The following is a 27,749-nucleotide window of genomic DNA, read 5'->3' as shown; positions in this document are numbered from 1 at the left end:
GATGAGAGGAACTGAGCAGTGTGGGGCTGTAGCAGTGGTTTCCTGGCCTTCTGTCATGTGGGGCTCTGTTCCTGTTGGCTGGAGCCTTGGGTCACATAGCCCGCAGGTGCCTGCCCTGTGAGGAGCCCGAGGAGCCGGGAGCAGAAAGCCAACATGGGCTCAGTGGCTGGAGTGCTGAGAGTTCTCCTCCTTCTCCTGGGTAAGCGAGGAGTGTGGCAATGGGGTACACGTTACCCTTCTGCAAACAGGGGAGCCACCCTGAGAGGGAAACCCGCCTCCTCTGCTGGGTAAGTGAGGAGTGTGGCAATGGGTGCACGTTACTGTTCTGTGCCTGGGATGCCACCCTGAGAGGGAAACTTGGGGAGATCTGCCCATTGGGCCTCAGTCCCTAAAGCATGGTCTGTCCCTTTGGAGAGATGGCTTTTCTCACTTTGACTGGTTAGCATGCAATGCGCTTGTCTGTTTCATTCCAGCTGCAACTTACAAATGCTTCTGGGCCAGGGACAAACAGGAAAGGGTCATGTGGCAGAAAGAGCTTTCGGCTTGGGGCCTGGACTGGGATGTGGCTTTAAATCGCGGCTCCACTGCTGGCAAACTGCAGCAAACTTCTTAGACTCTCTCAGTATCAGTCTCTGAATGAATAGAATGGGTGATAATAATGTTTACCTTCTAGGATTGCGTGAAAATTAAGTTAAATTTGATTAAGTCAAATCAAAACAGTTACATAAGAGGAGAAAATGTAGGTATGTAGCTGCTTCTCTGTAGTTAATGGTGAACCAGTCTTATTATGGAGGGAAGTAGGCTCCTAGTTGCCCGGAGGTTTCTTTGTTTTTTAAAGTCATCTTTAATCCTGTGCATCAAAAGAAGGAAGAAGGGAGAGAGACATAGACTAAAAAAAAGTAGGGCCAGATATAGAGGAAGTAAAATAAGGCCATAGAAGTGGAGAGGAAGAAACCGAGAGAGAGAGAGATGGAGGCACAGAGTGATGGTTAGAAATACCCATAGGCAGAGATGGAGAGGAAAGAACTATATGACTTTTCAAGATCCCCTGTGACATCAGCTGTTATTTCTTAGAGAAGCGATGGACAGCCCTTGTATACACAGAGGGATTTCCCAAAACTTGCACTGGGTCAAGACTCAAAGGCAAGCAGTCTGTCTCTGAATTTAATCTTCTGTCTATGGAGCAATAGCCTGTATCCTGGAAATGGCAAAGTTAGTTCCATGGGCAGGACTCTGTCTGAAGCCTACAACAGGACAAAGAACTTGGCTTCTGGGAGTGAACGTATCAGGCAGATGGACAGCCACAGCATCTACCAGTTGACACGCGGAAACAATCCTGGACAGTGGCAGTGAGGCATGGTGGGAACCAGCCAGCAAAGAACTAAAGGCCTGCAGGGCGGCTGAGGCAAAGTGTGCCCAGGAAAGTGGCAGAGGTCTAAACCTTGTTTCTGCTTTTGACCTATCTAGTCTGTCCTGGGGAAAAATAGGAAGTTAAATTTAAGAAACCCAATGAAAACAGGGCAGATTATACAAACAGGCAATTCACTGAAGAATTACAAACAGACAGTAAGCCTTTAAAATGCTCATGCTCACAAATAATGAAAGAAATAATAACACCTAACAGTTTTTAATGCTTCTGTAATTTGCTTAACACTTTACATGAGCTTATTCAGTCGCCACGACAACTCTATGGAGTAGGTCCCACCCTAACCTGCATTTTATGGGTTAGATTTCAATTACTTGGCCAAGGTATCACAGCTGGTTAGTGCTTTGAGAAACTCTTCACAGAGATAGTAGTGGTTAGCAGTGAGCCTCCGCTCTAAACTCCTGGAATATTCGTCCTGGCTCTGCTATTACCAGCTCAGAGAACAGGTTATTCATCCTATTTGTGTGCAGTGTTCTCCTCTGTAATTTGGGGATAGTGAGAATACCCATCTCACAGGGCTGGTGAGAGAATTCAGTTTGTTCCCACGTTTAAAGCGTGCAGCTGGTATCTGCCGGGAGGTGAGCTCTCACTCCTGGATATGGGGGAAACTAATTGATCCGATCTTACCAGAGGCAATTTGGTAATATGTGTCAAAATATAAGCTGCCCACAGCCTTCTACCGAGAAATTCCAACTTCAAAATTCATCTTAATGAAATAATAGGGTAAATTATTTACCTTAAATTTAATGGAATGTTTTTAGCACTGCTGACCACAGTGAAGTCCAGAAACAAGTGATTATCAGAAGGAATCTGGCTAAATCAATTATGCTGTAAGGTTTCAAACAATATCCAACATGTTTAAATGAAAAGCACAACTTTCTCAGAACTGACATGGACAGAGGAGTAGTGACAAAGAGATAGATACAGACTTAAAATTACGTAGTTATATTTTGCATATGTTTGCTTATCTACCCAAAAACTGACTGGAGGGAAACATAGCAAATGATTAACAGTATCTTTTATTCTTTAGAAAATAGGATTATGAGGCATTTTTCAGTTTCTCTGCATTGAAATTTTTCTAATGATCACATATATTCTTAATCACAATAAATAAGTTTCTACGAACAAAAAAATAACATGACAGCCTGTTGAAAGCTGGAAGGAAAAGGGTTTTTCCTTTATGGACCCGTGAAAGGGACCTAGGGGATTATCTAGTACAACCTCCTAACGAATGACATGTGAGGGCGGGTGACCAGGCCAGTCCCCCAGGTTGTGTGTGACAACTGTGGGTAAGAAGGCTTTCAGGGGCAGCACGATAGGCAAAGGAGCATCTCTGCCTACTCGCCCCAATGACGTCCGGGCTCTCTCTCATGGGACCCTGGGAAGAGAAGCTATTTCTGTTATTTCCCATACCCAGAGTAATTGGAGAGTTTTTGAAAAACCAGTTTTTGAATATTCTAAAAATATTTTTAAAAACTGAGATCAATGTAACAAACGTTCATGGACCCAAAACCCTGAATTAACACATTTAAAATTGGCTTGTTTTAGGTATATGTATTTAAAAGTAGCTAAATGATAAAGCAACATATCCATCAAAGAAACAGACATCAGAGACCCAGTTGAAGCCTTCAGCTCCCCTCCTCTGTCTTGTTTTTCTTGGCCCCTCTCCCCAGAGGAAACAGCACCCCTGCTTTGCCTGCACTTCCTTCCTTTGTTGCTTTCTTGGTGTTGAAGACTTGACCTGAATGCTGCCATAGCAACATGCTGCCTTTCGCTACCCATTCCAATAATATGAATCAGACGTAGTCATTGCAACAGCCTATAAGATTGAAACATTATGTCATAATTTAGTTATCCATTCTGGTACTGATGGAATTTAGGTTGTAGCTTTTTGCATGACTGTCAGTGCTGCTGCAATGAGCCTTCTTGGTTATATCTCTTGAAATTCATGTGCAGCTGTTTTTCTAGGAGACACATCTGGAAGAGGAGTTTCTGTGCCATGGGTATGCACAGTCTCCTTTTATTGGATATTACCAAATTGCTCTCCACCAGTGAGATCTGGACATATCTGTCCCCCTACAGATTCAGTGATACTTGAATCTAGTCAGACTTCTCATTTTTGGACTATTGGAGGATTGTAAAATATTATTGCCAAGTTTAAAGTTTATGTGTTCCTGATTACTAGTGAAGATAACCATTTTTCCTACATTTATTAGATAGCCGTTTTCTTTTTCTATAAATTTCAAATTAGTTTTATTTGGTTATTGCTCTTTTGTGTATTTTTTCTGGATATTACTTATTTGTCTGTGTCATATGTTGCAAATATGTTTTTTCAATAGGTTGTTTATCTTTTATCTTTGTGGCATCCTTTGTTCCGCAAAAGTCTCTAAATGTGATACAATCAAATTTATCAGAAAGAGAGATCTTTTCTCTGAGCCATTTGAAAGTAAATTGTATACATCATGGTTTTTTTTTTTAAAACCTCTAAATACATTAGTGTGCATTTCTTTAGAAATAATCTCTTACATAACCACAGTGTAGTTATCAACTTTAGGAAATTTAACATTGACAAAATATTTCCACATAATCTATATCATAGTCCAATATTTTCAGTTGACCCTACAATGCCCTTTGCAGCTTTTACTACACGTTAGCAAAGGGGCCAGAGGAGGGCCAGTTATTGTATTTGGTAACCATGTCTCTTTCACCTTATTTAGTCTGGAACATCTCCACAGCCTTTGTTTGTCTTTTATGGCACTGATATTTTAGAAGTTTTCATTCCCCACCCACTTTTTTGTTTCATAGAACATTCCTTATTTGGGGGTTTGCATGATATCCTAGTGATTAAATTCTAGTTATCCATTCCCCATCAGAAAAGTATGTAACTGATCTTTTGTCCTTCTCAGGGCATCACATTTGGAGCCATAGGAGGTAATTTTGACATAATGTGAAACAATTTACAGCTAGATTTTGATTAGGATTGTCATAATTCTAAATAAATCATTTGCCACTTAACTACTGACCAATCAATACTTTTAAATTTTGCTAAAATATTGCTCTAAGAATAGCTATTGAAAATATCTGGTAAAATTCCTAAGCGTTTTATTAGTGGTTTGCACCTTCCTTTTTTAAAGCTGACATATAAAATATTCCTATGGATTCTAATTCCAACCAAACTGTCAGCCATCTGTCTCCATTTTAATTCTGTTGGAAAGCACCCGCTGAATTCTATGTATTATTATAATCATGATAATAAAGGAAATACAATATCACTTTAATTATGTTCCAGTTGCCTAAACATTCTTCATTGAAGGAGCCAGAGTTATTGAAGAGAACAGAGGCCTTTCCCTCCCCTTAATTTATAATGAAAAGATGGCAGAGGCTGGGTAAAGAGAATTAAATTCGTTTTTATCTTACAAGTCAAAGTCATCACTTTATTTCTTGGCTCTTAATCCCTGAGATCTTTGTAAAAATCTTTCCTGACATCTTTTCCCCTATTCCATATTCCTGCCAATACAATGGTTCAGAATCCTGTGGTGTGTGAGAAAGAATTCTTGCAGTATTATTTTTCTTTTGCTGTGTATCAAATTACCATAAATGTAACAAAAGAAAACTAATACCCTAGGGTCTCTCAGAAAGTCAGCAGTAAAAGAAGAGGCTAGGACCCCAGGAAGGCAAGGAGAAATTTTCTGATAGAGCAAGAATTCTCTTCATGACTTTTTTTCATTTTCTAATTGGATTGCTTGCTTTCTCTTTTACTATTGAATTCTAAGAGTTCTTAATATATTTTGAATATGAGTCCTTTGTCAAATACGTGATCTCCAAATATTTTCTCCAGGTCTCTTAGCTTGTCTTTCCATTTTCTTCACAAAGTCTTTTTATAGAACAAATGTATTTAATTTTCATTAAGTCTATTTACTGATATATATATATATATATATATATATATATATATGTAGTATGTATATATGTATATATGTGTGTGTATATATATATATATGTATATATATATGTATATAATGTTTTTTATGGTTCATGCTTTTGATATGTCTGAGGAGCTTTTAACCAAGCCCCAAGTCTCCAAGATTTTTTCTTCCATTTTCTCCTAAAAGTTATTTAGTTTTATATTTTACATTTAAATCTACAATCCATTTTAAGTTTATTTGTAAATTTAGGTCCAGGTACTTTTTCCCCCTCTAATACCCAATTACTCCAGTACGATTAGTTGAAAACTACCCTTTCTCTATTGAATTGATTTTGCTGTCTTGTAAAAAATCAGTTGGTCATACTTGTGTGGGCTATTTCTGGGCTAGCTTTTCCTTTCCATTGATGTATGTGTCTGTCCCTCTGCCAATACCACACAGTCTTGATTTCTGTAGGTATATAAGTTTCAAGATGGTAGAGTAATCCCTCTTACCTTATTCTTCTTTTTTAAAAAAACCTTTTAGCAATTCTAGTTCATTTACCTTTCAATAATCTTATGTATATCAACAAAAAAGTCTTGCTGGGATTTTGACAGGAATTACATTAAATCTATGCATGAATGTGGGTAGATTTGACCTTTTTATCATATTTATTTTTCCATGAATGTGGTATGTCTGTCCATTTATTAAGCTCATTTATTTCTCTTATTAGCATTGTGGAGTTTTTAATATGAGACCTGTATATGCTTTATTAGACTTACACTAAAGTATTTTTTGACTGTAAATTATGTTGTGTTGTCTTTAAATTTTCTCTTTCTATGTGTAATTGTTAGTATATAGAAGTTGATTTGTGTATGTTGATCTTGTATCGTGCGACCATATTGAACTCACTTATTAATTCTAGGATTTTTTTTCAGTGCCTTGGGATTTTCTACATAGACCATATCATCTATAAATAGGGCAGTTGTATTTCTTCCTTCCTAAATGGTATGCCTTTCATTTCCTTTTCTTGCCTTATTGTACTGGCAGGAACTTCCAGGACAATGTTGAGCAGGCATGGTGATGACAGAAACGGTTGCCTTGTTCTTGATCTTAGTGGGAAAGCATCTTGTTTCTCGCTATTAAGTATGATGCTAGCTGTAGGTTTTTGTAGATATTCTTTATAAGGTTGAAGAAGTTTCCCTTTATTTCCAGCTTTCTGAGAGTTTTTGTCATGAATGGATGGGTGTAGAATTTTGTTAAATGCTTTTCCTGAATCACTTGATATGATCATGTGATTTTTTTTCTTTTTTAGCTTGTTAATGTGGTGGATTACACTGATGGATTTTTGAATATTGAACCAGCCTCACATCCCTGAATAGACTCCATGTGGTCATGATATTTAATTCTTTTATCTTAGTGAATTCTACTTGATAACATTTTGCTAAGGGTTTTGAATCTATATTCACGAGAGATACTGGTTTGTAGTTTTCTTTTTTTGTACTGTTTTTCTCTGGTTTTAAAGTCACAGTAATGCTGGCTTCATAAAATAAGTTAGGGAATGTTACTTCCTCTTCTATTTTCTGAATGGGATTATATAGTATTGGTGTTAATTTTTCTTTAAATACTTGTTAGAATTCTCCCATAAAATTCTCTGGGCCTGCAGATTTCTTTTTTGGGAGTTTGTAGATTATGAATTCAAATTCCTTAATAGCTATAGGACTATTCAAAGCACCTACTTCATTTTGGGTGAATTGTAATAGTTTATACTTTTTGAGGAATTGGTCCATTTTATCTAAGTCGTCAGGTTTTTATGTATAAAGTTGCTCATAGTATTCTCTTATTATCTTTGTCATACACGCAGAGTCTGGTGATATCCCTGTTTGTTTTCTGATATTGGTAATTGGTGTCTTCTCTCCTTTTCTTCTGTCAATCTTGTTAAAGATCGATCAATTTGATTGAACTTTTCAAAGAGCCAGTTTTTTGTTTCATTTATTTTCTCTATTATTTTTCTGTTTTCAAGCTCATTGATTTCTGCTCTTGTTTTTATTGTTTACTTCCTTCTGCTTTCTTTGGCTTTATTTTGATGTTCTTCTGGTTTCTCCAAGTGGGATATTAAATTACTAATTTCAGATTTTTCTTTTTTCTAATGTAAAAAAAAAAATGCATGTATTGTTACAAATTGTCCTCGCAGCACTGCGTTAGCTATGTCCCACAAGTTTTGATATGTGTGTTATCATTTCTATTCAGTTAACATGTTTTGATTTCCCTTGGGACTGCCTCTTTGTCCCATGAATTATTTAGGAGTATCGTTATTTTCCAAACATTTGGAAAATTTCCTGTTATCTTTCTATTATTTACTTTCGATTGTGAGTAGAGAACACTTTGTATGATTTAAATTCTTTTAAATTTGTTGAAGTTTGACCCAGGGTATGGTCTATCTTGATAAATCGTATGTAAGTGCTTGAAGAGAATGTGTATCCTGCTGGTGTTGGGTCTTATTGCTTGATAGTATGGTTGAAAATTTTAAATATCTTTAATGATTTTCTGTCTAGTTGTTTTATTAATTGTTGAGAGAAGGTTGTGCATTTGTCTATTTTTCCTTTCAGTTTTGTCAGTTTTTGCTTCACATATTTTCTAGCTGTTGTTTGATGTGTAGACATTTAGGATTACTGTGTTTTTCTGGTGGATTGACTCTTACATTCTGTACTTGTAATATAATGTAATGTAATATCACTGGATCTGGTAATTTTCTTTGCTCTGAAATTTATTTGATAGTAATATAGCTACTCCTTTTTAGAAATTCATGTTTGCATGGCATTTCTTTTTCTGTACTTTTACTTTCAACCTACCTGTATCATATTTGAAGTGAGTTTCTTGTAGACAGCATATAGGTGAATCATCAATTTTTTAAAATTGATTTTACAAATGTTTTTTAATTGGCAAACTTGGGCAATTTATGTTTAATGTAGTTATCGATATGTTAGAGCTTTCAGTCTGCCAACTTATATTTTGATTTTTGTTTGTTCTCTGTTTGTCATTTCTTTTTTTCCTACCTTCCTGGGTGTTACTGGAACATTTTTTAGAATTCCATTTTGATTTGTCTGTAGTGTTTCTGAGTATAATGCTTTCCATAGCTTTTTAGTGGTTGATGTATCTCATTATATATATATATATATATATATATATATATATGTATCACAGTGCACTGGTGTCTACATTTTAACAGTTTAAGTGAAACGTATGAATTGTGCCTCTATGTCCCTTAAATATTTCTTCTACGTATGTTGAGAACTACATCAGACATGTTATCATTTTATAGCTTCAACTGTCACACATAATTTAGAAATCTTAGAGGAAAATGAAAGTCTGTTACTCATATTTTTATGAGCTGTGACAGACACCAACTACTAAGCTACACCCTGACCTGAGGACACCACTACTTCTAGGAGGGCTCCCACGGTTCTCAGCCAGTTTGCCTTTCTCTCCACGTTTCAGAACCTTCTTAGGTTGGTTTGTAATATAATATCCAGGGTTTTAAGCTATCCGTCGTGAGAAGAATAAAGAAAAGTAAGCTTATTCCCATCTTTTTCGGAAATGAGTTGTGAAGAGGCTGGGGAATGGGTGGTTTAGGGGAAGGCTCTTTGGGGAGGGCTTTGGGCTATCCAACATCTCTTAGACACACATCCCCGATCCTACGGGCTCCGGAAGGGGAGAAAATGCCCCAGGAAGTGAAGGCAGGAGGGGTAAGCTCAGCAGGGCCTGCCAGGAAATCCCTGTGGTCCTTGTAGCCTGGATGGAGCCACAGCTGGGAGGCTGAGAAGCTGGAGCTGACCTGGCTGACACACAAATACGGAGACTTCACTCACTCCCAAATTAAGCCACTTTGCTTCCTCTTTAAAGTCACTGTAAGCAACTCTGTTTCATCCAGACCCTCATGTATCCACCAGAATTGCTTGAACTGCTTCTTTTATTAAATTTGATTCCACCGAATAACCAGCTAATGGTTCTCAGTAAGATGAACTGGGCTCACTCTCTCCTGCTTATCTGAATGAAACAGATGAGCAGCTGGGGAATTTCTTGGCTGTAACCACCTCAGAGATCCGTGCAAGCTTGTGCAAACCCTCAGGTCACATCGTCAGGTAGTCAGTGTCCAGGGCAAGAGGTGAAGGGCCTGGAACTGAGCCCATGGGCTATGCCTGAGAACTTGGACACATGGGCATGGGGGCTTTCTCTTACATAAAGTAAATGATTTCCACCGGGCAGTGCTGGGACACAAAAGATAAAAGAGTCAGGCCCCAACCTGAAGGACATGACAGTCCCAGGACTTGACCATGAAGGACATGACCCAGGTTGCTGAGAGTCTATGGGGATGACAGTTACAATATGGTGTGTTAAGTGCTGAGAAGCAGGAAACACGGAGCGAAACAGAAGAGGAGTCCTTAATCCAAACTAGGGTATGGGGGAGGGCTTCCTGGAAGAGGAGTTTTGTTGAGAGCAAATTGATTATACCTCTGCCTGGTTGCAATTCTTCAGTAGCTTCCCAGCGCTGCCAGGACAGACCAGAGCATTTACTGTGTCCACAGGCCATCCCTCGGCCTGTCACGTGGCCCTCCTCAGTGCTCTGCTCCCCAGTACCACCAATAGTCATCAAGTACCTGGCCAGTGTCAAGGTCCCCCCCCCTGTGGAGTGTGTGCACCCCTGGCCCTAGGCCCCTGAGATGCTCTCTCACAGTGCTCCTCACACACCTGGTAGCACGTCCGTTTTCATGCCTGTCTGCTTGAGATCTTGTTCCTCCCTGTACTGTCACCTCTGTCAGCACGCAGGGGAGACAGTAGCTCCAAGATGACTGCAGTTTCATAATGTGTCATGTGTGGGTGTGTCATGCGTGGCTCACCTGAGCTTGGGAAGGTCTCTAATTTCCATACCCTGAGGTCACCTCAGGGACCCTCTCTGAGTGTCTCTAGAGGCTTCTGTGGGTCAGCTTAGCTGCCCTGTCCCACACTGTCTTTTGTAGGGCTGAGCATGGGCTAGCCAAAAACTGTGACAGGCACAGCACCCCGCCACATTCCCAGACGTTCCCAGACGTCAGGCCACACACTGCTTCCAGTGGGGAAACTGGAGTGAGCCATGAAATGTGGCCTTGAAAGAGAGCAGAGACCCTGCTGGCATGGCCCCAGACAAATCCAGCCTAGAAAGTCTCCCTGCCACCAGCCGACCGGCTGTACTGCAGCTGGGGGCTCATCCTTCTGGGCTGTATGATGCCTTGTAGGATAAGGCCCACCTTCTCCCTGTGTCTTGTGCCCACTCAGCCTCATACCGCACTGCCCTCCACTCTATGCTGCCCTCAACCCCATCCCTCCTGTCCCATCCAGATTTGTTCCTACAGACTGGCTTCCGAAAGCCGAGGTTCCCCTTCATGTTTGTAATCAACTCACAAACAAGTGCTAGCTGCTGAGTGGTAGCCTGGTGAGACCAGATTCTTGCCCTGACAGAGGTGACAGTACAGGGAGGAACAAGATCTCAAGCAGACAGGCATGAAAACAGACGTGCTACCAGGTGTGAAGAGCTTTTACTTCAGAGAGCAACAAGCATTCCTGGGCAGACTACATGTCCAGGTAGTAAGCAGGTGCTAGGTAGGAGGACCCGCAGGGAGTCTGACTGGGCCAGGCCCTACCCCCAATTTAGGAGCATCTGGTCATTTTAGGAGGCCTGGCAAGGCCCGGCATCCTCCTGCTCTGCCCAGAAGACTCTGCCAGCCCTTGGGGCCCTCAGCAGAGCTGAGCTTTCCCTTTGGAAAGGTGACTCTCGGGGAGTGGAGTTCAGGATCCTGAGGGGAAAGTGAGCTGGGCCCTGTGTGTGGCTTGATTTACAACTTAGAAATATTTTGACATGGGGCATGCGCTGGGCTCTGCAAATGTTAGAAGCTGCCTTAGAAAAGGTAACTATGATGGAAACGTCAGGCCTAGAGCCTGGCGCATCGTGGGCGCAGTGAACCTCTCTCCTGGTAGCTGGAGGCAGATGGTTCGCGTTGCCAAGGCCCCGGGGCTCTCATGTTGGCTGGAGCTGCCGCTTCCTTTCCAGCGTCTAGGCCCCTTCCCCTGTGGGCCAGGCCAGCTGTCGTCCTACAGCCCCGCCCCCTGGGCACATGCTTCTTCAGCCAGGTCCCTGAGGACTCCTGAAAAGAGCTTCCCAGAGGCTGAAGAGCACAGTATGAATATTGCATGAATAATAATAACCCCTCCACTTAGCGGTTATGCAGCGCTCTCCCCATCCACAATACTTCACCATCATTAATTAGTTATTCTGCACTGCTTCCAGTGTCCCCTGCTTTCTCTGCGAAGCCTCACTCTTGTAAACAGGACTTCTTTGGTCTGAAACTTCAATGTTGAGTGGGTGGGCCGTCCCCTACCTGGAGTCCTGGAGCCTAATGGAAGCCACTGCTTGGCTCTGCAACTTCTCACATCAGAGACCTGAGCCCTTCACAGGGAGGCCCATCTTCTTTCGGATCTGAGAGCCTTCCCACAGCTGCCTCCTGGTATGCTCTGCTCTCCACATTTCCCCTGGCCACAGGAAAGCTGGGGACCCCGTCTCAAGTGGGTGGCTGTGTGCTTGTAGAAGATACCTCAGTCTGTGCTCACATACCTTCAGGGGGTCTCACAGCTCACTCTTGCTTGATTTTCATGTGCTTGATTTATGTACTTGATTTTCAGCCCCATTGCAGAGGGGCCACCAAGCTGGGAGCCGTGTCATGTTTGCCTAAACAGTGGCAGAATGAAGACTCCGATATTCTAATTCCAAGTGTTATTCCTTCCCACGCCCCACAGGCTCACAGAAAGGTTTCACGCGCCAACAGATGTTCAAAGATGGAACAAACCCCTACCACCAGTGGGCAGGGCCAGCAGCGTGTTCTGGCTGTGGGTCTGCTGCTCCAGCCTGCCCTGGACACTGCCACCTTCCCCACCAGGGCGGCCTCCAGCTCCTCTGGCTTCCAGCCTCTCTGTCCCTTGCAGTTTCAGTATCTCCCTGGCCAGGTGTGTGATGGCAGCTCCTCTGCCAGGTGTGACAGCATTTGCGTGTCACCACCTGCTGGCCAGCAGGAGTGCTTCCCAGGCCTGGGGCACTCTGGTTCTACCTTGGGCTGACACTGGCTCCCTGCCTCTCGCCCCTCCATTAGCCTGGAAAAGTATTGATCAGTTTGGCTTCTGTAGCCGAGTGTTTTAATCCCAGTGTGTGAATCTTTAAGAATTAATTAGCAAAGATTGCTCAGGAAAAACCAAGTAGGCACAAGTCTGGTCACCCACCATTATTGTGTTCCTCTTAATTATGATGCTATTTCTGGAAGCTGGAGGCATTTCCCCTGGTGTTTCCCAGCCTCACCTCAGGTCAGCCTCTCCCTTTTCTGGTGGGCTTCTGTAGCCTCCTATGCCCAGTTCCTGCCCAGGGCGGCCATGTGGTGGCTGGCGACCCCCTCCCATTCCTCTGGAAAGCCCTGAAAGCCTCAGTTTCCCATGCATTCTAGCTGTTCTGAGCTTCTGAGCTGCTTTCTTTATTCCTAAGCCCTCACACCCTCTTGGGCCTTCTGGCCTTTGCTGGTCCCTCTTCCTCTGCCTGGACACCTTTCCTGCCTGTCCCCATACCCACTCTTCCCCCACCATTTTTACCAGCTCCTACTTCTCTGCTCCTGTCCCTGCCTTGCCAACCTGAAGGATCTGCCACTCTGTCATCAGGACACTTCTGATTGCAGATGATTGTTACTTAACTCAGATAAAATTAAGATAAAGGTGTTTCTTTACTGAGGTGACTGAAAAGTCAAGAGGAAGTGCTTCAGGCACAGCTGGATTCAGGGACTCAAAAGCTATCTTGAAGGCCTTGGTCTCAGCCGACCCTCTTCTGGTGTGGGGGGTCTTCAGTCTCAGCAGCTTCCCTCCACCTGGTGGGCCCCCCTCTGCCCCACAGTTACCAATTCTGGAAGACACTCCTATTTCTCAGTATTTTCCCTAAAGTCCCAAAGTTGAATCTTATTGGCCTGAATTAGATCACTTGCCCTGCCCCTTGACCAATTACTGCTGACAGGAAGAAGGAATACGCTAATTAATCAGATATGGGTCACAGGTTTATCTTGGAAACTGCCCTGAGGGAATGACATGCAGGTGGTTCCCTAAAGGAAAAGCTAGGTGCTGCCAACAGACAAAGGTTGAAGGGAGGTGGGCAAGCCACACAGCATGTCCCCCTCACCTATTCCGTTCAGACTTCCTTCATCTTGTGGAGACTGAGGTTTGCAGGAAGGTGCTGGATATCACCCATGCCACTCTGATCTTTTCTTTAGTGTAAATCTTATCTCCCCTGTCACTCTGTGAGCTCCTTCAGGGGTCTTGGGTTGTTCTTGTGTCCCCCTGGGCACCAGGGTCCTTCAGAACACACTGCAGGTACTTCATTCCTGTGTGTGGACCATTAGGAGGTGATGGATGCCTCTTCTAGACATTTGAAACCCTTTCCTCTAGATGAGAGCATCGGAATTCATGAGATCTAAAGTTAGGAGCCATTCTGCAATACTTAAGTTCCGAGATGAAAATGGCCAGGCATTAATTGACAAACACTCAGGGCAGCCTCTCCCTATTTTTAGTTCAGATACTTATAGAATGACATCTGAGTGCCTGCACACCCACTGCCCACACTGGAACCACACAGCCAGATTCTGCCCAAATAAGGGTGCTAAGGGGTGCCAATCCCTATTGAGGGTGGGCCCAACAGATGTCGTGGACAGCACAGGAGGCCTGAATGTCAGGGATGGGCCTCAGAGGGTCAGATTCCAACTGAGATGGGCCAAGGCCATGCGACGGCTTCAGCTCACCCTCCCGGAGCAGCCCTGCTGCTGTCTCTCTCTGTTGGCTGCCCTCTCCGTACTGAGGGAGTAGGACCCAGGGAGCTGCCAGGCCTCAGGGCCATTTACTCTCCTAGGAGGCTCCTTCCTCTTGGGAAACCACTTGCAGTCTGTGCTCTGCAGGACTGAGGTGGGAGGGGCTGCAGAGAGGGGCCTGAAAACCAGCTCTTTTGTCAGGGAAGGCGGCATAGCAGGTCATCTGGCTACAGCGCGTCCAAAGGAGCGTGAGGAGGAAGCAGAGACCCTGGATTCAGAACCGTCAGTGTCTCTGTGCACCTTAGAAAAAGGCACCATCCTCTGGGCAGGTGCAGCCTCAGGTGTGTGCTTGGTGAGAGCTCCTGAGCGCAGGGCCTGATCTGGGCTCATGTGGAGGCTGGGTGGGTGAAGCTGCCCTGCAAGCTCAGCAGGCCCCTCTAGGGGCAGCGCTGCGCTCCAGGCAGCAGCCGGGAGAGTGCTCAGGGTCTCTGCTCCTGCCCTCTGCACCCAGCTCAGTGTGGACAGTCTGAATGTTGGTGGTGTAGATTTGACCAGCGCTGTACCTCCTACTGCCCTACCAGCCACATCTACCAGCCAGCAGGGTCCCTGCATATTCCCAGGAAAGCCAGCTCCTGCTCAGGCCCTTTGGAGTCTCCCCCGGGTTTGAGAGCCTGTCCTCTGAATGCTGTGCTCCCTCCTCCTGTTCTCAAGAGAACCCAGAGAATTCCAGCAGAGAAAGTGCAGTGGCTTCCGGTTGCCTCCTGGGTCTCTCACACATCTGAACTCAGGAGCACAGCCTCTGGTTGTGTTCATAGACCAACCCTGCTAGGGCCATCCATCCTCCAGCTACTTTGCAGAGACAGGGAAAATCAGCACTGGGGGCTCGCAGGGGGACTCCCTCAGCTCATGACCCTGGCAGGAGACCAGGTGGGGTTGGGAGGCTAGTATGCTCCTGATGGATCCTCACCCTGGGGCTCCTTAGAGCTCAGAGCAGATGCAAGGGGAATGCTGCACGGAGGGATTTCCCTCCCTGAGGAGGGGAAAGGCTGCCGCCGAGTGGCCATGGGCTGGCTAGCAGGAATTCCTGGGAGGGGATTGTGTCCTGATTGAGTGCTCAGTGTGGGCCTTCACCCAGGGTTGTCTGTCTGCAGGCATCCGAGCAGCAGCGCCAAGGAGGGCATTCACTCAGTCCCTGAGGCAAGAGAGCCTGGAGAGCTGTTGGGGGCTGGGAACTAGGAGTGGCTCAGGGCTTGGGGAGGACACAGGATGGAGGTGGTGACTAAGGGCACTGACCCTGTGTTGGGGGATAAGGAGTGGGGGCTGAACTGAGCCCCAGCCAAGAACCTCCTGCCAGGGAGGGACAGGAGCTGAGATTTCAGGATGACGCACTTGGTGGGCTCGAAAGGGTACTAGGCAGCCTGGTGCTGTCAGGAGCACAGGGCCAGGCCTTTCTGACATTCTCCTCTCTTCTTCTCACCCCTCCTGCCAGTCATCTGAACTTCTCAGCTGCTGCCTCCATGTGTGTCCCTGTGCGTGCCTGTCTCTGTGTTTCTCTAGGTGTCTCTCTCTATTTCTCTATATCTCTGGGCCTTTCTGTCTCACTCATCCTGCTCTGTGTCCTTTCTTCTTTCTCCGTTCAAGTTTCATCTTGAGCTTGAATGAAGTTTTTATGCTGCATGCTCCACGTGGAGAGCGATGGTGAGAGCCAGGAAAGATGTCTCTGTGTGAGGGGCCAGGGGAGAGGCTGTCCCTTAGTGAGCCTGGCCTCACCCACTGGTGCCCTGTCTTCTGTCCAGTAAGGCAGAGAGAGGCCGGCCGGTGTCAGGAAAGGAGCAAGGGAGAGTGTGTAGCACTCACAACCTGACTTTGGGCGTTAGTCTGGAAGTCGCTCCCAGGCACTGCCGCTTGGCTTAATCAGCTCAGTTCGACCATGTGCAAAACACAAGGCTTTGTCCCATCACTGAAATGGTTTCCAACCGAGCTGGAGCAACAGGGTTGATGTAAAGAAAGAAGGAAGCTTTGTGGGGGCTTCAGAGAACTGACAAAACCAGGGTCATATTATGCACGAAGGTGTCTGTGGTATGTGTGTGAGTGGATCAGCCCCACGGAGGGCATGTATTCCTGAGCAAAGAGAGGAGTCACTGAATTTCCGAGAGGCATGTGAGTAATAAGGCTGTGCATTTTTACTTCAGAATTCGCCAACGTTATCTATTTACCAAGTGAGGCACCAGAAAAATCCTAAACTCCATTAGGATGGTCCCTTTCTCACCCAAAGCACACAGAGTGAAGATGTCCCCTGTGGAGTGTCAATCCAACATGTACGTCACCCTGGGCAGCACTGAGTGTGGTCATGTGGAGAACACTCACCGTTTTCATGCCGCAGACATCAGTCAGTCTCTATGAGGCCAGCACTGGTGAGAGGACTTCTCTTGGGCAGGTCTCGTCCCTCTCAACAAAGTCACCTGCTCCCTTTTCTGAGAAAAAAGGCTCGTGGCACTTCTTCCTTCTGCCTCTGCCTGAAAGCGTGAATCTAGCATCAGGTTTGGCCTCACCATACATCCACCTCTCCCCACGCCCCCTCCAGCCCTTGGCCTGGATGGCTTGGGTGTCATTCTATTAGGACTTGTGCTTGCAGGGCCTCCCAGCGTTCAGACCCTGGCCCTGCCACTTCCCGCGTCTCCTGGCCCTTGGGCACACCCCCAAGGCCCCATGCCTCCCGAGCCCCATCAATCAGTGGGTGATGATAATAGCACCTGTCTCACAGAGTTGTTGCTGTGAGTGTGAAATGTGTTAATGCAAGTGCTGCACCAATACCTGCTTCCAAATAAGTGGCCGATTAATGTGCGCCTCCTCTGCAAAGCCCACAGCTCCGCCTCAGCTCTTCCAGGACCTGTCTACAGGGAACACAGCCCCGGCTGCAAACCACGTCTCCTGTCTTCAGGGTGCAGGCCCTGGCTGGCAGAGTGAGACACTGCTGCGACAGGCTTCGTTACATCATTCATTCATTCATTCAGTCAGTCAGCAAATGTGTAGTAACACCTCCTATGTGCTAGGCGCCGTGTCAAATGCTGCGGGAAGAACACACCACAGAGCATTGTACAGCCCAGTGGGAGACCGACCAGAAGACACAGTTAGTGGGTTGATAGCTGCAAAGCTCTAAGGATGGTGCCTGGCACAGAACAGTGCCACATAAGTTGTTAAGTAAATGATGAGGCAGTTATGATGGGTGAGTGCAACTACCGTGGAGCACACAGAGAGGACAGCTAAGACACGTGTGGGGGGAAGGGACATGGAACCAAGACCAGGTGAAGGAGGAGAGGGGAGAAGCTGGGGCCGGACAGGGGAACCAGGAGCCTGTGTTAGGAACTGGAAGCAGTTCAGCCTGGCTGGAATGAGAGGGCTTGTGGGAGTGATGGGGGAAGCCGGAGAAACAGGCACAGGTCAGAGTGGGGGTCTGGAAAACTGTGTCAAAGAGCTGGGTTCACTGAACTCAACAGAACCTCTCTCCTGGTCTGAGTTTGGGGAGGCCCCTAACATCCCAGCAAGGCTCCCAGATACTCTGTGGCAACCAGGAGCCCACCTCTGTGCTCCGGAGGGTAGTGGCCAAACAGGAGAACCTGTGGCAGGTTTCCCCAGGTGTGTGGGAGTGGGTGTGGGGACAGGGTTTGGCCCTCGACTCCTGCCTGGCCCGATGACAGCCAACAGTTCTGTCCTAACGAGACTCTGGGTTTTCGTTTTTCACAGATGTTGGAAGAGCTCAGGTGTTGGCAACGGGCAAACCTGCTGGGGCGGAAATAGGTAGGTCACTGCCCAGCTTATTCTGCATGGGAGGCGAGGGCAGGAAGGAGACAGGACAAAAGGCCTATGGGGGGTGAGGAGCAGAGCATGCTGGTCTGTGTTTCTTGCTGGTCATCACAGAATTAGGACAACACTCACTTCCAGACCTGCCTGAGTGGCTAATACAGCTTTATCCTGGGGACATGGTCCTGCCCGAGAGCCTGTCCTCAAAAGGGCCACAGTCACCCGGGCCACCTTTGTCCGTGCTCTGTGAGACGAGCAGCCCCCATGCCCATACACCCTGCACTGCAGCTGTGATCCTCGGACACAGGCTATGCCGTGCTTCCATGCCCTCACCAGTTGTCGCTCTCCACCGGCGCGATCCCAGCTCCTCTTCACCTTAGAGCTCCCCTCTCAGGGTGAGGTGCAATTTCCCTCCTCTTGGAAAGCTGCTGACCTCCATGTTACCCCAGCCCGACCCTGACACCTGACATTAGAGTGAACCCTAACTGCACGGTCCCCAAGATGCCACAGGTCTCCTTCATTTGTCTTCAGAACTCACCACAGAGCAGGCAATTAACACATACTTGAGAAATGAATTCATGGAGGGATAGGTGAGGAAGGGCTGTAGGAGGCCAGAGAAAGAAGCCATCAGCCACCTGGGAGTGACTTCCACAGCTGAAGGGACCGGGGATGGAGTTCCAGGAAGAGGGCAAAGGGTGTGGGTGAAGAGTCTGGGATGTGAATGTGACCCCAGGAGAGTGGGAAAGTAGGTTGGCCTCCAAGGGTCAGTGTGGAGTTGTAGGCCCACACACATGACTTTGGGCTTCATCCCAAATGTAAAGGGAGTTGTTTGTAGAAGACCTTTGCAGCGTGGTGATCGATTGAAGGCCATTGTTCAATTCCTCATTACACTTCAGATATCAAATACGCCATCATCGGGACAGCTCTGGGCATAGCCATCTCGGCCGGCTTCCTGGCCCTGAAGATCTGCATTATCAGGAAGCAGTTGTTTGATAACGATTCCTCAGACCTAAGAAGCACCAAGCTGGGCTACAATGGTAAGGGCACCATGACGCTCAGCCTGGGCCTTTCCCCTGACAAGGCACTGAAGGCCACTCCGGAACACTAGCTGGAGAAAGAATGAAAACCTGTGACCTTTCTGTGTCTCTGTCTCTGTCTGTCTCTCTGTACTTTTCCTTTAAGTCACTTTTGATTTTCCTGACTCAGGTTTCCTGGAGAAAGGTGGGCAAGGGAGCTGAGTTGGCTTCAAACAGAAATTTCTATTTTCATCCAAATAGTGTGATCAGATAAAATTGCTCCCTGGAGGTGACGAGGCTGGTCCTAGCAGGTGGTGGTAGAAGGTGCTGCCAGCACCAATTATGTGGGCCGAATTGCATTTTTCCCCTTAAATTGGGAAAGTCCTCATGATCCAAGCAGAGCTGGGCTTCCGTGAACCCCACCGAGTTCTCAGTGTCCTGTGGTACCTGCAGGGTTCTGATGCTGAGCTGTCATTTGTGAATTTGAACAGCAAAATGCAGCAGGGATTGCACCCCTTCTGTCAAGGTGGGATGTGCAGGAAGCAGGTGGGAACTGTACAAGACTGCTTAATGGGATGATGGTACAGTTTTCCATGTGGTTTTCCTGAGCATGAGGGGGAAGTCACCTCACAGTATCTCTGGAAAATGTCAGGATTATCTGTGAAGAGATGCAGAAGGCATGGGGAAGGAGTCATCTGGCCCGGGAAGGGGGGGAGCAGCTGTACTCCAGGGCTTCCTGAGATCAGTGTGTCCAGTCGCACGAGGGGCTTAATTACTCAGAGGAGTTTGTTTGCCACTGATTTTGTATCCCTACGCGATGACTTCTCTTGGGAAGGTCTGGTCCCTACGAAAAAGGAGGGAGAGCAAACGGCTTCTTCGTCACAGAGCAGGAGACATGCCAGCTCTCTTGAAGACAAAAGGGCACAGCAGCTGCATGTGCAGGGGGAGGTGAGGAACTACAGGGGAGATGTCGTAGGGGGAGCCTCAGTCCCACCTGTGTGCTGAGCTAAGGGGCCAGTGACAGGATCTAGAGAGAGAACCTCTGACAGAGCCGGAAGCAGGGGCAGAGCACTCAGCCCAAAACCGCCCCCCACGGCCCTGACCCAGGGAGCCCCTCAGCCGTGCCCGACCTTGGTCGGCTCTGACCCCCTCACCCTTGCCTAGCACTGAGCGAGCTGCACACCAACCACAGTGCCTTGTTCCTAACACCTGGCTCTCTCTGTTTAGACACCATTGAGCTAAAGAAGAAAACCCCAAGGTAAGGTATCATGTCACTGCTGTTTTATCCATTCTGCTCCCCTGCCTGTCATCCTAACCCCTGTCTCCACTCTGAAATGCTCCTTAGGAGGCAGGAATGCACCCAATGGCCTCTCACCTACTCTCTGCTTCTTTGGGGCAGTGGACAGGTGTCATGAGACGAAGGCGTGGCACAGGGCGTAGTGGCCAAAGGGATTTGGGCTTGCTTCTCTGCACCCTGGGGGGTGGAGGCACCCTGGGTGTGCGGCTGCAGACTAAATGGCCAGCTCCTGCCCCGTGTCAGGACAATAGAATGGACAGATGGGGATTCTGGCATGGTGACCTTACACCACCCATGGATAAGCGGTGCTCCCTTGGCCAGACAAACTGCCCACATGCACCGTGGGGCACTTGGAGTTAAGGTACTTGGTTTTGGAAACTCCAGTGTCCCTGGAAGTCTCCAGAGCTTGATGCAGCCTCTGTTTCAGGGACATCTTAGTATTTGGATTCACAAAAATAAAAGATTTTAAAAAGCCCAATTTTTAATCGTGTAGTGTCCCGCGGGTAAGGCACCCGCCCCCTACACTGGTGTGTGCCAGCGGGATGAGGGGCTGGGAAAGGCTGGGATGATGCGTAATGAATGACCGAGACATGATGGGGACAATGCTGCTGAGAACCACACAGCACAAACAGGAAGTCGCCGTGTTCCTGCGTCGCCACGTACCCCGTCAGAGGAGCACCTCAGTTGTCTGTGTGTTGGAAGTTCTGGATTATTCTGACACATCAGAGCAATGGGAGGAATACCCACTGTCCAGGGGAGGTGGCTGCAATAGTCATTCACAATAAACATTGCCAAAGAGAAGTACAGGAGAAGGATGTGAGGGGAGTGGGAGGAAGGCAGGTGGGTGGAGGAGGGGAAGGAAGAAATGAAGAACAGGGGAGAGGGGGCGGCTGGGAGCTTTCTCCCCAGATATACCCCCACCTTGTGCAGGGAACTGCCCTTGGAACTGGTCAGATCACAGCACCTTTACAAATGGAGGGATTTTTGAAGAGAAGGGAAGTGCAAATCAAGTTTCTGAAACTAACACTAGATGGAGTCAGGCTGAGTCACGAAGAAGTTAGACTTGAGAGAAAAAGCTAAGGACAAACCAGCCGTTCTCCTGTAGCAAAACTTTGCTCGTGCTTTCTGTCGTCTAGGAATGATTTAATAAACATCCTCTTCTTCTGTTTTACAGGTTAAACCTCAACTTCTCCGAAAGGTGAGTTGCCAGGAGAAATGGCAGCACCCGTCCTGTGGTGGCTGGTGGCTCTCTTGCAGGGCCCCACACAGAAGGGGTGAGAATTGCTAGCCATGGGCCAGAAGTCCCTGTGCCAGGATGGCTGTGACTCCCAGAATCAGCATCTCTTTGGGGGCATTGGCCTGATTAGAGCCGAGAAAAATGGGTTTTAATAGCAAGGTGGTTAATTCTTTTTTTTATTTACCAAGATCATCTCTTGACAGGGGCCAATCAAACCATTAGCCAACTTAGTCAATTTGATGGAAAAAAAAATCCCAAACTTTCTTTGTGTCATCAAGCTATCAGTTTCATTAAGTGTCTACTTTTCACCTCTGCTTTGGGGTCTTAGAGTGGACAAGGCCTGAACATGCAGGGCAGGGCCTGCAGGAGTGGGACACAGCCACGGCCAGCTGGCTGAAGGAGCACTGCTGCAAGGAAAGGAGTCAGCTTCCCTAGGTTTATCTGAATTGTTGGTTCACAATTCCCGTTCCCTGAGCTTACTTTCCCAAACTTCCTGCACTGCCCACGTACTCTCACTCTCTTTCTTTTTGAAAAATCTTCAAATCCACAGAGAAATTGAAAGAACAGTGTAATGAAAAAACATACATACACATCCTTCACCTAGATTCACAAATTAACATTTTGTCCATTTGCATTATCTCTGTATACATATCTGTCTTCTGATTCACTTAAAAACTAGTATAGATATCATATTTCACCCTTAAATACATCACCATGTTATCTCCCATATAATCATACAATGACCACGCTTGAGAAAATGATCATTCAATATCATCTACTACACAGCCCATATTCAAATTTCTCTGATTGTTTCAAAAGTACCTTTTATCACTCTCTTTTTCCAAGCCAAGATCCATTGTATTTTATTTCGTCTCTTTTTAGTCTTTTCAATGTTGGACAACCCCTCTGCCTTTCCCCCATGGCATTGTCAATTTTGAAGTTGTCTTGTTGTCTTGTATGATGTCCTATTTTCTGTATTTGTCTGATTGTGTCCTCCTGAGTAAGTTCAGATTGAGAATTTTCATCAAGAATTCCACCGAAGTGACATTGTGTATCTTTGATCATATTGCATCAGGAGGCATATGATGCCAGGCTCTCTCACTGCTGGTGATGCTACATTTAATTGCTTGGTCAAGGAAGCAACTGCTAGATCTCTTCATTGTTTAAATAAAATGTCCCCTTTGCAGCGAGTACATAATCTGAGGGGTGGTGCTTTGAGAGCATGTGAATAGCCTGACCACCCGCCAAAGATTCTTCACCCCATGATTTAATATCTCTTCATGATTCATGTTTGAATCAGTTCTTGCTTTGGGAGTTACAAGATGCTGTTTTTAATTCTAGCCTTCTTTCTACATGTAATAGCTGGCATTCTTTTAGGAAAAAATGACTTTTTTTTAACCTCTTTTTTCTTTTTCTTACCTGTTTAACATTATACCTATGGACTTCAATAAATTTTAATTCATTGCCCTCATGAGTCTTTTTATGCTTAAATTGTCCCAAGTTTGTTCAATACAAATTGCTTTGTGGTGGCTTTTGACAGCATTTCTTAAACTTCTGATACAACACAGTATCCCAGGTTCATCTTTTACTGTCCTTTCTAGACCTGGAATCGCCCGTTTTCCCTAGGATTTCTGTTTTCCTTCCCCCACTCCCTCCCTTCCTTCCTTTCATTTTTTGATTTGGCATCGTTTTTAGAAACCAAGATCTGGGCACAACGTTCATGGCTACTGAGGCGTCATAGCTTCTAGGCCCTCTCAGTGGACAGAGTCAGAAAATGTATATTTGAATTACAAACTCAGTATCTCACCCTTCTTCTTAAGCTTTTCTCATTCCATGCTTCTCAACCATATAAAGGTTTTTTTTTTTTTTACCTGTTTGTTCTGTCCTATAATACACACAAAATACTTCCAGAATCACACCACTATACAATTGCAAATTTACTCAGTAACTTGAAGATTTCTTTGCAGTTCCTTTTGTTCTTAGAATTTAGCTTTCTATGTGTACAGACAATTGTGTTAAAATTGAATTATTTTCTCTATGTGATTGTGCTATCAATTTGATATAGTTAGAAACATTTGTTTTAGTCTCTATGCTGTCTTCATGTTTTCTTTCTTAATCCCTTTAGTTTAATTTTATTTTTTGAGTATGTAAAACATGTTTATGGTTCAGAGATAAAGATGTATAAACAGGCGAATTCAGACCAGTCAGGCTTTCCTTCCTGTCCCCTCCACCACACTTTAGGAAACTGTTTTCAACAGCTTCTACTTTATCCTTCCTGTGTTCCTTTTACAAAATATATTTAATTAACATTTTTTACATGTGTACAATTGTTTATAAAATTAAAGAAATGTTTATATATGTACATAGGTGTACATAAATATATTCTTTTATAGTTCTTGTGTGAATTTATTTCTATTTGGATCTCTTATCTCCTTGGCATTTCTTGTGATGTGTAAAGCATGAGGTAGAGATACAATTTTACATTTTTCCAAATGGCAATCCATTTCGATATCATTTTTAAAATAGCTCTATTTCCCCCAGGGTTTTATTTGCCATCCTTATCATGTTCTGAGTTTCTATGTGTACTTGGACCATTTCTAGACCATATATTATCCTCCAACAGTGTTGTGATTATTCAGTAGCTACGATATGCTCTTACTCGTGGAGACTTCGCGGTACACTCTACCATGGCAGGTCCCCTGCTGTGTTTCATTGTCAGAAGCACACTCTTGCTCCTCTGTCCTAGCGCTTCTCGCATGTTTGTTTTTGCATATGAACTTTACAATCAACTTCAGAATCTATCTAGGGAAACAAACATCTTGGTATTTGGGGGGGGGGTTGCATTACATTCATGTATTAAATTGAAGACAATTGACTTCTTTACAATGTTAAGCAATCGTTCATGGAAAAGATATATTTTTACAAGTCTGTTTTGTGTGTCTCAGGAGAGTTTTCAGATTTTATTCTTACTCACATTTCTTGTTAAGTTTATTTCTAAATATTTTATGATTTTGTTGCTTTGGTAAAAGGAGTGTCCCATTATATCTCCTACTTGGTCATTGATTGCTTATGGATTTGTTTGTTTTGGTACGTTAACATTATAGCAGCTGCCTTATTGAATGCTTTTATTGTTTGTGTTAGTTTTCTTCTTGATCTCTTATTTGCCATTTTTATCATGTTCTAAATTTTGTGATTCATGTCATCTGCCAAACTGTAGGTTTTCTTTCTCAATTCTTATGGCTCTACTTGTTTATTCCTCTCTGATTTTATTGGCTAAGACCACCAATACTAAATAATAGTGGAAGCAGCATGTATGCTTGTCTTGTGCCTGATCGTACTGGAAAAATCCACTAGTGGTTTTCATTAAGTAAGATGCTGGCTTTAGGGCTGAATTACATATATTTCATCATGCTAAGGAAGTATCCATCGATTCCTATTTAACTGCGTTTTTAAAATCAGAAATGTGTGTTGGATTTGGTCAAAAGAATTTTCCGCATTAGCAGGCTTTAACTAACCCTCAGCAGACATACCCTGAGACTGTTCTAGGCAAACCTGGATGTATAGGCTCTCTTGTGATTCGTTTTGTATTTCTCTTCACTCCTGTTGGTCTATATAATTTTTGTAGAGCGTGGCGGGTTTAGGCAGCCACTATAACCCTATGATCTCCAAAAGTCTCTTTCTCTTTCTCTTGATACCCAGCCCAGGTCTGCAGCCTAATTCACCTACCAGTCCATCCAGGAGATGCTATCTCAGCCCCTGCCCAGCTTATCTTTTCCTGCAGGTTGTGCCTGGTTCTCTACAGGCGGGTGACATACTCAACAAAGAGGAATCATTGCCCTGTCAGAGAACAACTTCCTCCATGAGGTAGCTCACAGGTGCCACTTCCCCAGCGCTGGCCCATCAGGGGTAACAGGAGACTGCCCTTCTGGTCTGCCCATCTACTCTGGGCATCAGAAATTCAAGTGCAAATACTGGCTGGCTCCAGCCACTGTAGAACTTCTCCTTAGTAACACCTGAAGGGGCCCTTTGAATTCAGGACTTGTTAAAGATAATAGAGGGATGAACTTTGTGTTGAGCCCCTGGACCTCTAGACCAACCTAAACTCTGTGTTCTTCTGGACCCATCATACTTTAATGGAGAAGTGCAAATACCTGACAGCACGCAGGTTCTCTCTTAGAATCCCTTCTCCACTTCTCTCTCCTGCTATCCTTGCTTGTGTCCAACTTGCTTGTCTTCCATATCGGCTCTGCTGCCATCAAGCTCTGTAACCCCAACACGACCTGTGCCCTGGGTCTCTCACACATGGGGTAGGTAGGTACGAGCTGTGGCCATTGACTTGGCTTGTCACATTGATGTTTTGCTCTGCTCTTTCTGCTATTGTTACCCCCTCTCCCATGGGAAAATGTTTGTTAGACCTCAAGATAGTAAAACTGAATACACACAATGGAATGGCACAGACAAGTATGCAACGTAAGCATTATGTATGTCATTCTGTTATAACTACAGATAATGTTCATTTGAAAGTACAGTAAAGTGCTGGTGTGAGTTCAGTCTCAACATGGAGGTGTTAGTGAGGCCCTCAGCTGAGAGGGGCCACAGTGCGTCTCTGTCCTACTTTCAGCCCAAGCTCTACGGTATCGGGATCTGGTTTGGTGACCTCATCTTTTCTTCTCTGTTCCTGGTTTTTAATGTATGCTGCCATTCCCTTCCCTCAAAGCTGATACGTTAAACACAGACAAGTCTCACCTTCTGTAACAGCATATAGCTCAGACTTGAAGTCCCCAGGTACACCCCCACAGGTCTGTCTAACCTGTTCCTCGCAGCATCTGTCCAGATCCGCATAAACCCTTCAAGTACACGGAGTGGCTCTTTCCCCTCGTTGTACCTGTTACCCTTGGGGATTGATTTCTTCCTTTTGTGTCATCAAAGTGGATGAGGTGCTGTAGCCTCGGTTTGGCATGTTGCGCTCTAGCTGGAAACCTCTCCTCTTTACTTAGAAGCCACTGGTTTTCAGGTCCCTGTCTTTGTTGTGTGAGGAAATGTCCAACCTGACTAAGATTTGCTGATGAACTTTTTCATACCTGTTTAATTGTGTGTTACATAAACATATGCCATGATTAGTAAGAGCATTGTCACTCTGTCAATAGACTTCCAGATGTTTGTTTTCCTTTCCAGAGATGCACGAGTGATTGAACTCTGAGTGAGCAGCTGCATCAGGAGGGGTTTGGCAGTCTGGAAAACTGACCATTGCACTTTTGGGGAGGTCTTAAATTTGAGTGTCCAAAGCTGGTGATAGACCTTCACGTGGAATTCAATATTTAGGGCAGATAGTAGACCTCCAGTGCCTCTGTCTTGAAAGAAAATATCGCTTCTCTTCTGCAAGAAGCTGGCTGCATAGAGGGAAGCATGCACACTTTATCCAGGAGTAGGAAAGAATGGAAGCCAATAAATCCTCGCTGCCTATCATGGTCCCCATCTCAGAACTCTTCATGCTTCTATGATGGCACTATAGGACATGTCGATGGAAGCCACCCACAGCAATGGCTCATGGAATGAGAGCCAAACTTAAGACACAGAGATAGCACCACCATTACCAACAGGTAAGCAGCATTTCCAGAACTGTTTGCCCACCTTCTTAGCTGCCAGAAGAATCCCCCTGTGAACATTCAGAGGCCCTGATACATGGAGACCATGGAGGAAATCTCCATTCCTGTAAATGAAAGACTGATCTTCTGAAGGAAGAAATGGCAGGCTGGGCTGGAATGATAGGAAGGGATCTGACATCCATGGGCTGGGCCTGCAGCTCTTCAAATGATGGTGCCAACAAAGGATTAAATGAGAAAGTCGATGCTATGGCTTGTAGAGAGTTATACAAATCTCAGCCATTATTGTTATGCTTATAGAATTATTCTGTGGTTAGTATTACAACGTGCACACCTTGTCATGGAGGACACAACTGGCAGGGGCTTAGGAAACCCACATCTTTTTATTGTTCCCATAAACCTAAGGTTCTGTGGCACAGGTCCCATTAACATAACTCTCCCGTGTAATATTAGCCCTATGTACATGGTGCTGCATTATGGAATACGTGTTGCCTTTCCATTCAACAGAAATCCAGGTGGTTGTATGGACTGGTTCTCCTTGGGTTAGGTTATTCTCCTTGTGTGTGATGAAAGATGGGCTCCATTTCAAATAAAGTGCTGTGTTAT

The 27,749-nt window shown here is 45.3% G+C and overlaps 1 protein-coding gene across 1 annotated transcript; it reads left to right on the top strand.

The window, feature by feature from the left end:
- TMEM273 (transmembrane protein 273) lies at positions 1–27,749 on the top strand. Its single transcript, XM_081075080.1, has 6 exons — positions 1–199; positions 17,934–17,987; positions 18,887–19,027; positions 20,234–20,264; positions 21,478–21,501; positions 26,716–27,749. The coding sequence occupies exons 1-6, from the start codon at positions 154–156 to the stop codon at positions 26,738–26,740; spliced, it is 321 nt and encodes a 106-aa protein (XP_080931206.1). The 5' UTR covers positions 1–153; the 3' UTR covers positions 26,741–27,749.

This window comes from Rhinolophus hipposideros, assembly GCF_964194185.1.
Source record: "Rhinolophus hipposideros genome assembly, chromosome: 15".
Lineage (NCBI taxonomy): Eukaryota > Metazoa > Chordata > Mammalia > Chiroptera > Rhinolophidae > Rhinolophus > Rhinolophus hipposideros.
Note: the sequence above shows the minus strand (reverse complement) of the source record. Positions and strands in the feature narration are given on the sequence as shown.